This window comes from Scedosporium apiospermum (assembly GCF_000732125.1).
Source record: "Scedosporium apiospermum strain IHEM 14462 chromosome Unknown SEQ_SAPIO_0100, whole genome shotgun sequence".
In the NCBI taxonomy this organism is placed as follows: domain Eukaryota; kingdom Fungi; phylum Ascomycota; class Sordariomycetes; order Microascales; family Microascaceae; genus Scedosporium; species Scedosporium apiospermum.
Window position 1 is genome coordinate 160,730 of NW_015971801.1, and position 11,538 is coordinate 172,267.

Here is an 11,538-nt window from a genome sequence, read left to right on the forward strand (position 1 = left end):
GCAAAAGCCGAAAATAGCCAGACCGAATGCGAATTGGAGATTCAATGCAAGTTGGGAACTCTAGATCGATCCGTATGGGACAGAGGGATGAATTACAAGTAAGTCGGCAGAGTGGCTCGAGGCAAATTTAGCGATCCATTCGCAATTGATATTCGCGAGCAGATGAGGCCGCGTCGATGACTTTGGTGGAAGGAAGCATCAAAGTGGGTGGTGGTGGTGGGCTGGTGACTTCAACGTTGGTGACGGAATTTCCAGACGTCGATCCCGGTTCAAGACGGACTAGCTCCAACTGACCGCACGGAGAAGGTACACAAGATGGCAGGGCTAAATGCACGATGACAATGTACACGGAATGATGTATTACTATTTCACACTGATTTTCTAAACTGAAAACGGTATGGTACAAGTGCAGCTGTGGCTCGATAGTCGAGAGAAAAGCTGATTTTAATCAGCTCAAGGCCAAGAAAAACAAGCCGCCAGATTTAAATCTTGGCATCTGTGACATCACAACGACGGTCGAAAAAGAAAAGGAAAAAAAGAGGCAGCGATTTCCTGCCAGAAGGAAGATGGTCGCAAGGAGCAACAGGTTTAATCCTAGCGAGACGGAGTAATCACGGTCACGTATCAGACCAACCGGGGCCTTCATCAATGATACAATGATACAAAATTACATTTGGACTTCGGACAGATGGAATCAAGTGTCCTCATAATCGATTGATGTGATCAGTCTAGACCGTGTACGAAGTGTACGAAGTAGTCAATGTATCCAAAAGTCCTTCGTACCTGGATGGACTTGCGACTGTACGAAGTACTTCATAGATACCAAGACTTTTGGCGATCCGAGATCCGAGAGAAAGCAACATTGACCTTGAACTTTGAACAGAAGAAAACAGAGGCCGGCGATAGCCAGAGGCAACGAGCACAGCACAAGGAAGATTCAAGGGCACAGGCCGGCTCTACCAAGTTGTTTACACTAAACGACGGCTGCTTTTTATAAAGACTCGCGGACTAAAGCCATTAGCCGCCGCCGTTTCCACCTTAGCGCCTACTCGACAGTCTTTACCAACCCAACCTTCTCGTTCCTAGCTTCTAGTCTCGATGGCTATCAACGGGGCTCCATTGCTTTCGCATTGTGCAGGAGGGTAGCGGATGTCAAATGTTTAGGGTCTAGCTAGCCTACCGCAAAACAAAGGAAGGGTAAGAAAAGGCGGTACTTCCCCGGCACTGGATTCCGCAGTGTGGTGTGGTGGCGGCTAATGGACTTGCCTTCTTGGGGCTGCGGTCGTCCGGAGTTTGTTGATCGATCGACTTGATCAAATCCTCGAGGAGGGAGGGAGTGAGTGAGTGACGGAGGTGCCGAATGCAACGAATGCAACAGAGCCCACCTTTGGGATGTCTAGCCTCGACGAAGTGCGTGATTGTGACTGCGACTAACCACGGTAAAAGTCCCCTCCGGCGCTGGACCAAATATGTGATCAAAAATCACCAAATACAGGCCGTATAGGAACATCGGGCACACCCCACGTTAGGAGATGGAGATGGAGATGGCGATGGCTTCATGGATGCAGTTAGATCCACCATCATCATCCACATACCCACAAGCCTCGTGGCTAGTGTTAATCAATCCTACCCTACGCAACACTACGCAACCTTGACAATCGTACTGCCGACGAGCCAGAATGTATCAAGCAATTTGGTTTGGTGTTTAACTCCGACTCTCGAAAGCAACATTGAACATTGAAGCGTTGCGACGGGACCCCACTTGCCCCCAGCACCCAGATCCTCCCGTTCAATCAATTTGCCTCTTTGTGTCCATCTCTCTCCACATTCAAGATGATCTGCGCATGTCCGCCATGATCACTCCCCTCCCCGCGCATCTTCTTTCCCTCCTTCCTCTTTCTGCCGTCCTCCCCGGCCCCGATCACGCTGGTTTCTCCGCATCTGCCACATCTCCACATCTGCTCTACCCGTGAATGAAAGAAGAACCTCGTAACTGGCATGTCCATCAACTTAGTGCATCCAATTGTCATCCTGCATCATCAGATCCAAAGGTGGGCCTAAGCTGCTAGGTTCCATTTTAACTCTTATTTTTGGTAGTTGTAGAAAGGTCAGGGCCGATCCCCGGATTCAACTCGGCATCACTCGCATGACTTCCCCTCACTTCCTCGGTGTCCCAACTTTACGTCGTACTTTGCCCGTGGACGGCAAATGGGCTTGGTAGGAACGGAGGTGGATACCAGTGAAGAATACATTCCAGAAGAGGTTCTAGACGAAGCCTCGAGACACTAGATTTGGCGTATTCTGTCCAACCCCAATCCTACCTTAGCCTCCTGACTTATACACAGAACAACACACAAACTTGCTTTACTTCCGTGCCGCTTGCCATCTCACGAGGATGACTCGTACAAGGTTTTTGGTGTTGTGCTGCAGGAGCTGCATGTCTCGCCCTGGTTAATGAAGACGATATAACTCCGGCTCCAGATACCCTTCTCCCCTCCCTCGATGTTTGTGCTCCCTTGACTCCTCTTTCCCATCCCGCACACACCTCCCCTCATAACTCTGTGCAGAGGGCCGCCCCAAAAAGTGATCCACCTTTCCCTTTCCCTTCCTATGCTCTCCTTTACCCTCGCGTCACCATGTCTTCCCCGATAGACCCCAAAATCCAGAGTAATCATCGCCATGGCTCTTCCTCACCCGACAGCACCCGCAACAGGGAACAGGTTGGCGATTATTCCGCATCGCGCTACAGCATGTCGGCGGGAGAGTATCTTCGCACTCGCGTCACCACCTTGCGCCCGCCCATGCACAAGGTGTCGAATCCTATTCCTCTCTTGCGCATGTTGACTGGTCGTCAATGGGCCTTTTTCGCCGTTGCTCTCTCCGCCTGGGTAGGTTCCATCTCGTGTTATCACTCCTTCAATTTCTTTGCATCTTTTACTCTCGGATAGCTCCTGTCTCGTCTTACACTCCTTTTACTCTCTAGACCTGGGATGCCCTCGACTTCTTCACCGTCTCTCTGACCGTCACCGACCTCGCCAAGGACCTCCACCGGTCCAAGACTGACATCACCTGGGCCATCACTCTTGTGCTCATGTTCCGGTCCGTCGGCGCTATCATTTTCGGTATTCTCTCCGATCGCTACGGTCGCAAGTGGCCATTTATCGTTAACAACTTTTTGTTTGTCGTCATTGAGCTTGTAAGTCGAGTTTTAGTTTCCATTTCAAGAATCCACGTCTCATAAGATATCATCATCGTCACATATCTTATCATCATCTCGACATAACATTCTGTAACATTCATTTCCTCAATCCCTATTATAATAATTGATATCCCCTTGAAATCAACGGCAATCCGTCTTAATCGGAGCTCTTCCGCCAAACATGGCGTCTCCAAACTTCAGCCAAGACCGCTCCGCTCCCGGTCCGCGCCGGGGTTGCATCGACGCCATCTGGCTTGGCGCATAAATTCTCCGCCGCGCCAAGCCCACTAAGGACGACGTCTCAACACATGAGAGATAATATCGACCTCGACTGACATTCGCTTTTTTATTTTAGGGAACTGGTTTCTGCGTCACTTTTGAGCAATTCCTGGCATGTCGAGCTATTTTCGGCATTGCCATGGGTGGTTTGTACGGAAACGCCGCGGCCACGGCTCTTGAGGATTGTCCCGACGAAGCTCGCGGTCTGATAAGCGGTATGCTTCAGCAAGGTGTAAGTCAAAAGTTCCCAAGGATATGACACACACACATATATATATGTATATATCCTTAAAAAAAATGTGCCATCTTCAAGAATGAAAATCTGACCCATCTCAAAGTACGCCCTCGGCTACCTCCTCTGCGTCGTCTTCGCCCGCGCCCTCGTCAACACCACCCCCCACGGCTGGCGTCCCCTCTTCTGGTTCGCCGCCGTGCCCCCCGTCCTCATCATGATAGCGCGCTACTACCTGCCCGAGAACGACGCCTACATCAGCCAGCAGCGCCTGCGCGCCGAGGCCGAAATCAACCAAAACGCCTCCGTCTCGCAGACCTTCATCCGCCAGGGGAAAGTCGCCCTGCGCCGCCACTGGCTCGGGCTCATCTACCTTGTGCTCCTCATGGCGGGTTTCAATTTCATGTCGCATGGTAGTCAGGACATTTATCCCGTTATGCTGAGCAATCAGTTTGGTTTTAATCATGATATGGTTACCGTTACGCAGGTTGTTGCGAACTTGGGTGCCATCTGTGGCGGTACGACCGTCGGGTATCTGAGCCAGTTCTTCGGTCGTCGACTTACTATTATGGTTTGCTGCGTCGTCGGCGGCGCGTTGTTATATCCTTATACTTTTGTTAGTTCCTACGCCGTCATAGCGGCTGCCTTTTTCGAGCAGTTCTGTGTCCAGGGCGCATGGGGCGTCATTCCCATCCATCTCATGGAACTCTCCCCGGGCGCCATCCGAACCTTCGTCGTCGGCACGTCCTACCAACTAGGTAACCTCGCCTCTTCGGCCAGCTCGACCATCGAGGCTCGTCTAGGCGAGCGATTCCCCCTGCCTCCTACTCCCGAGGGAGACACCCGATACGAGTACGGAAGGGTTATTTGTATCTTTATGGGCTGCGTGTACGGCTATCTGCTCATCCTTACGTTTTTGGGACCCGAGAAGATGGGTAGGGCTTTCGATGCGGGTTCGGACGATGAGGCGATGGAGGTGGCGGGGGTGGATGCCATTCAAGCTGTGAGGGGGATGGGTGTGAATGAGGAGAAGAAGATTTCGGATGATGTTGAGAAGGGTGTTTGAGCGTGTGTCTGGGAGAGGAGGAGGAGGAGGAAGGAGGGGGGTCTAAGCCTTGTTTTGATATGAGCGGTGTTGTTCTATGTTGCTATGGATAAGTTCTTAGCCATCAGAAGTGTGACGAGGTAGGCATCTAAACCAACATACCGCAGTATCAGCATAGGCAATAAAGTTCAAAATCGCAATTCCAAGTTGTGGAAATTCGTTTGGGACGCACCTTCCTCCCGAGAGCTGGCGGTTGTCTGTGTATGTGTTATATATGAGAATTTGGGTCTGGATTCTCAACGTCTCATGGAAGCTCAAGTGGTGGAGCGGTAAACGCACTGAAACTACTTCCGCAAGGCGCCGACGTGGAACCCGGTCTGGTCAAACCATGAGGCGTGGAGGAAATTGGGAAATGGGAAATGGGATTTGGGAAAGGGAAATTGGGAATTGGGGGAGGGAGAAGTGGGAATTCTTTTTTTGGTGGATCATTTTTTTTTTTTTTTTTTTTTTTTTTTGGCCCTTCTTGCGTTGGGTGAGTTTCCACTTAGCTTTGCACTAGCACCGCGGAGGGGACAGACGCACCCCTTTAGAGTATTTGACCGGTCGTGGCGATATCTGAAAGGGGAACCTCATCAAGCCATGCTGAATGTTTGATGATATGGTCTCGATCCGTGGTCGCCATCTCGCGTTTCCTTTCTGGCACTCCAGGGGCCGCGGTCCAAGGTTGAGCAAACAAAAACATGAACACATCACCAAAAAGGTGATATAATTACCATAGATCCTCTCGGAACTTGAAAGTATGATTGCAAACCATATGAAGCGCACACCAAAGCACATCCGAACGCCGATTCTCCCTAATAAACATCCCAGTCCTCATTTGCTTCCCTCCTCCCAATCTCTCGCTCCCCGTAAATTCCGCCCCTGAAATAACACTCGAACCAACCGTATTCGTCATATCGTAACCGTCCCCAACCCCTTCCTTGCTATATCCGAACCGCCGATCTATCCTGCCAACTAGCCTGGGACGCGCGCCACGATCCCGGCTACTCCGCACTCTTCCTTAAGCATACGTCGCGGGCCCCTGGGCCGGACCCCCATGCCATCCCTGATGCGGAGGACCCGGGGGACCAGGAGGAAGGGGAGCATGACCGTTCGCCATGGCCGTAACGTCGGGCCTATTCTCGAGGGGTTGTCGGAAATTGCAAATGTGGCAGGAAACGTCTTTGTATCCCTTTATGGAGAGAGGAATGATGGGCTAAAAAAATATAAAAACAACGGTTAGCATTCCATGTTAACGCCCTGAGCGATGCGATCCAAGAAAATAGATAGAAAGAAGCTATCCCGAACGAGCCGCGGCAGAAAAGGAGAGATGCAAAAAGAAGAGAGAAGACTCACGATCCAGCACAGGGTGAACCACGGATTGGACTTGAGCACGCGACCAGACATGTTACCGCAGTTGTAGCATTGGCAGACGATGTTTTCGTAGCCGGGGACCGGCTTGCGAAAGGTGTGTTCGCCGAAGACGAAGAAGAAGAACATGGCGACGGAGGAGTTTCGCTTCCGATTTCGGTTGTTCTGGCTCGTCTACGTTTTCGGTCTCAAATGTTTTGTTTCTATTTTCGGTTTCGCTCAATTGATCGCTTTTGCTGGGGTATTCGTATCAATCGCTCGATGGTCTCTCGGTTTGTGTAGCGTTGAGATTTCGTGTCCTCTTCGCAAGAGGTGTTTGGGTATGGAAGAGAGAAGATGTGTGTGCGAGGGTGTGTTGGCTCTTGTGTGCCTTGAGTCCTTGGCGAAGACGGTCCAAGGCGTTAAATGAGCAGTTCAATGTTGCATGTTGTGGTCCATTTGGTGTGGGGTGCGTGGCGAGGAACAGGACAATTGGACGCGGAAGGTGCGGCAGGGTCCCGTTGCGATTTGTGCCTGTTCCGCTAAAAATGGGCAGTTTCCAAATTCCCGTTGAGAACGGGCTCGGAGCTTCTGTGTGGTTGCACCGAGAGGAATGGGAGGAACGAGCTTTGACTCTTTTTGAGTCTTTTGGCAGTATTCGCGGGTATTTGGGAGATTGTGATTGTCCTTTCGTCTTAGCCGCTCTCTGTTGGACACTTTGGATGTGGAATGTTGGGGATCTACGAAGTGTGTCGAGGAATGGAAGTAGTTTTATGGAGATCAACGCCCCGTTCCAAAGATATTGAGCGAAGGTGGGTGGCGTTCAGGTCAAGCGGCGCTCCAAGTCGACAATGGCAGAGATGATTGGGATTGATCAATGTTGATCGATCTATCAGGATCTGTTCGATGACGTTGCCTACATTTAAAGCACTGGAGCGATTCAATGGACTAGCTCATTGTCAACGTCAGCATCAATCCCCGGACTCGATTCGAAACTACTTGGTACGAAGTACGGAGTACGAGCAGAATGACACAATGACCTGACTGGGGGTGGCGCAGCGCTGGCGAGGCGGCATGATTAGAAGTGCCAAGACGATATTTTGGGCTCCAGCCTGGAAGGAAGAAAGCTTGAAAACGTCGCATTGGTGCCTAGTGTATGCATTAGTAGAGACCCGAGAGATTTCTCTCCCAGAAAGCCGACCATGAAGTCGATTGATTGACGATAAAGCTAATCGGGCAGACATAATCTACGCAGATACGGTTGAGAGAATCGAGATTATACTTGGATGAAGGAGTGATCCTCGCTAAATATGCGTCGCAGTACGAAGTACAGGTAGGAGCGAAATCGGTTTCCGGTTTACACTCTTTGAAAAATTCTAAGCACGGACCAGTACTACTTAGAGCTACCTTGTAAAAATGGTGAAAATGGCGAGAATCGCAGGTACTTCCAAGTATACGCCTACTGATACACAGTATGGGGTTTACACAGAGACAAAACCATGTACCTCGTTGGTGCTTGACCCATGGCTTAGGAAGAAAATTCGCTGTGACACGTGACGTATCATCTTTGAACCTTGGGGGTGTCAATGGCGGCGACGTCACTTGCCCACGAAGTCACGCTGCCGCGCCTTTGACAGGAGCACGGTACCATCCAGCGACTTGCATCGCGATAACTGTACGTATAGGCTGTAGGGTTCGCAAGCACTGGGACCTGGCCGTCGATGTTGGTGGCCCTCGCCCCGTAGTCCTAGAGGGAGCCGGTCTAGCATCTACGCGGATGTTGCAAACCCGTCACGTGGAGCTGTACATCTCGTCCCCCTTACCTCCCGCCAAGGGTTTCACGGACTCGCTATGTGTCTCGCTTCATCTGTCAACCGCAGCTGACCCCGAGGAATCCTCTCTCACGTCAGTTCCCTTCCCAAACCTTGGAAGCGGAACGCGGCCACACCACAACCGCTATCCTCCCAAGAAAAATGCCGACAAGGCTCACTAGTGCGACTTTGGTTTTCCATATTCTCTACAAGACATGACCTGAAATACTACAGGCAGACCTCGAACGACCTATATAGCTTTTCATTCCAACCAGCTTCTGCTCCAACTATTCTCGATCATGCAAAACTAACTTGTCACGTTCGCAACTTTTCCGATCCTCCTCAATTTCACTGTTTGTTCTCTTTTTTTCGTTGCAAGCATTGCAACACAAGAAGAGACAGCCCCACGCCCCCATTTTCCGCAAGAATTCGGCAGGGTCTCCGGGCAAGGGTGCTTTCCAATCTTGAAATGCGCTCTGGTCTTCCGCTTCCATATCGGCTTTCCATCTATCAAAGTCCCCGTCCCCAATAAGCCCCTTATACACTAATTCTAGTTTTTTTTCTCTAAGTAATTCAGGCAGTTGTGTGACATCGTCGGAATCGACATGCCCGTACCACCAGCCAAGCATGGCCACAGCCATCCACCAAACGCCCTTGATGGGTATCTGGCCTTCGAAATTCCATAGCTCCGAAAGTACCGAAATGATGTCGTCTGTGACGCGGGACGCCATGTCGTCACTATGGTGCTTAGTCGCCTTTTTAATCTCATCCCTGAGTTGTTCAAGCCTCCTGAATCTGCCCGACTGCATCCACGGGAAGATATCGACTATTGTACTCCCCTTAAGGTGATCCCAAGACCACATCGCTTCTATCGAAGCGGCTGGGACGCACCCAAAGACTAGGTACTCGCTCCTGAACATATTATCAGCCTTATTATCGGTCCCCAGGCAGACATGGGTCCGTAACTGCTTGCAGTTGATCCATCTTCCCTCAGGCAATTTGCAGGGGTCGATAACTATAATGTGGATGTTCTTCTTCTTCTTATTCGTCTCCAGATATATCGCCCGGTTAAACGCCCTCAGCAAGTCCGGCGTGAAGGATATAAAAGGCGTGTCCCTGTATGTCCCGTCACAGTGAATCTTGAGGAGGCTTTTGATAAGCTTTATGCATGGGTAATCCTCGAACGGCCAATACCTCGGATATAAATCGCCGCAAGGTCTAGGAGCAGGTGAGTCTTCCGATATAACGCGGTACCAAGGAATATGGTGACCTTGGCGGTACGTAGAAGTCTGGGGGCCCTTTGCATCTAAAGTTGGATGTATAGGAATACATCTTGTGGTACCATGGTCGTGGATTCGGAGATGCGTCTCAAAAGAAGACAACAGAGACCCCAACGAGCTGTTGTTTTGTTCTAGGGTACCCAGTTCCATCATTAACGAAACAGTTAACTTAGCAGGGATCGAAAGTCGGAAAGAGGTTGCAAATAACAGGACGACAAGTGAAGTTTAATAAGAAATCGAAGGTGGACTCAGCCTTGACGACCCCGCCCTTTGTTCCTAGAAGTCTCCCTTAGGCAAGCCGCTTGCGGCTTGGTCCCTGTGTAGCCAGCGAGCCAATCATTCCGCCCCTTTATAGTCACGTGGAATAAATTAGACAGGTGTAAAGTCACGTAAAACAGGGGAATCAGTCATCGTCGTTGGAAAACAATCACTGCTACCTTGAACCTAGTGTCTCTGCACCAGCTAAGCAATACGTAGTACGGAGGCGGATCGCCATGAGTGATTGGTCAACTAGATCGTGAATAGAGAGTGTGAGGTTTGGCACCATTGTGATGGTGGTCTGATGGTGCGAAGTCGAAAATGGAAAACGCGGACAGGTTTCCGCCTTGCTGCCTAATTGGAACTATCGATCCCAGATTTCAGGTTTCGGGATTCGGGGAAACAAATAGCCGTTCTGAGATAAGGTACTGTATAAGGTGGTCTGTGCGTCTGAAACATGGTTTTGGAGTTGACGCAGAGGACACCGATTTCGCTCCTAGCTATACCTGTGTACCTGTGTACCTGTGAAAGTGTTAACGGATTGGCTGGGTCAGGCTCTGTGAGCAGGCGGGCCAGAGCTGAGCGCCCAGCATCGAATTGAACTCGCATCTAGCTACATTTGACGGTGCTTGATGACTCAGCGCCCAAGCTCTATCAATCCGAGCAATGTCACATTGCGCCGAGCCAAGGGCTTCGCTTGGTGGGACCTGTAGCAAAATAATTCTCGATCTATATCCAAAAGTTTAAAAGTCGACCTCGAGCTGCGGGAGACAGCGCTAGATGCCATTAATCACCGGAGTCTCCACGCGCTTGTGACTTATATCGCCCTCTCTGCCTTTGTCAACGATTCCAATCCTCGCCACGATCCAATTCGTCCTCGAAAACGCCCGTTATCCATATCATCGCGTCGGGTCATCATCCCCCACCACCCCGGCTTCGACGCCCCTCATCACCACCTTGCGCCTCGAGTTGCCCAACTCGAGAAGGCCCTCGACACCTCGATCGAGTCCTTTCATAGCAATTAGACAGGGGTAGATCCCCTCGAATCGACTCAAGCAACAAAACACCCTCCACCAAACATGTTCGACCTCAACATCTCCTGGTCGCCCTCGACCACCTCCCAAGACCTCGAGCGCCTCCTCTCCCACTCCTCCCAGCTCGGCTACAAAACCGTCGCCCTCAACCACATAATCTCCACCCCAATTCCCTCTCAAATCAAAAACCCCCTCCCACAACTACCCTCCACAAACGACCAAACATCCTCCAAATCCACATCAACGACGACAACCCTCCCCACCGTCCTCCACCGCGCAACCATCATCCTCTCCGAACCCTCCCAAAACCACCGTCTCCTCTCCCTAACCCCGCACTACCACCTCCTCGCCCTCCGCCCAACGACCGAAAAATCCTTCACGGCAGCCTGCCAATCCATCACCGACATCCCCCTCATATCCCTCGACCTCTCCCAACGTCTCCCCTTCCACCTCCGCCCCAAAACATGCGCCGTCGCCGTCTCCCGCGGCGTCCGCTTCGAAATCTCCTACGCCCAGCTCCTCGCGGCCCCCGACTCTAGGGCCAGGGCCAACTTCATCGGCAACGTCATGAGCCTCGTGCGTGCTACGAGGGGCAAAGGGTTGGTTGTTTCGAGCGGGGCCGCGAGGGCCGGGGATCTTAGGGCGCCCATGGATGTGGTGAATTTGTTGAGCGTTTGGGGGTTGGCGTGCGAAAGGGGCGTGGAGGCCATGGGGGCAGGGCCGAGGGGGATTGTGGTGAATGAGGGGATTAAGAGAGTTGGGTATAGGGGGGTTGTGGAGATTGTGAAGGCTGTTCCTGCGCCGCCTGAGAAGGAGAAGGAGAAGGATGGTGCCGATGGGAAGAAGAACGGCCAAGCTGCGACTGGCTCTCAATCTAACGCGGCGGGAAAGAACAAAAAGGGCCAGAAGAGGAAGAATGTGCAGGATAGCCCCGGCGGTGAGGGAAACCGGCCGGGGAAGAAGTGGAAAGGAGGTCAAAAGCCAAAATAGGTCGTACTTCTTTTTCAGTAC

At 51.4% G+C, this 11,538-nt stretch overlaps 2 protein-coding genes and 1 pseudogene across 2 annotated transcripts; 2 read left to right on the forward strand and 1 right to left on the reverse strand.

The window, feature by feature from the left end:
• Window positions 1-2,636: 2,636 nt before the first annotated feature.
• SAPIO_CDS6105 (uncharacterized protein) lies at window positions 2,637-4,776 on the forward strand (the record flags this gene model as incomplete). Its single annotated transcript, XM_016788291.1, has 4 exons — window positions 2,637-2,888; window positions 2,984-3,196; window positions 3,555-3,710; window positions 3,817-4,776. The coding sequence occupies 4 exons, from the start codon at window positions 2,637-2,639 to the stop codon at window positions 4,774-4,776; spliced, it is 1,581 nt and encodes a 526-aa protein (XP_016642048.1).
• Window positions 4,777-5,815: 1,039 nt separating this feature from the next.
• SAPIO_CDS6106 (uncharacterized protein) lies at window positions 5,816-6,294 on the reverse strand (the record flags this gene model as incomplete). Its single annotated transcript, XM_016788292.1, has 2 exons — window positions 5,816-6,010; window positions 6,151-6,294. 2 exons carry the CDS (start codon window positions 6,292-6,294, stop codon window positions 5,816-5,818), a joined length of 339 nt encoding a protein of 112 aa, XP_016642049.1.
• Window positions 6,295-10,572: 4,278 nt separating this feature from the next.
• SAPIO_CDS6107 lies at window positions 10,573-11,517 on the forward strand (annotated as a pseudogene; the record flags this gene model as incomplete).
• Window positions 11,518-11,538: the final 21 nt, after the last annotated feature.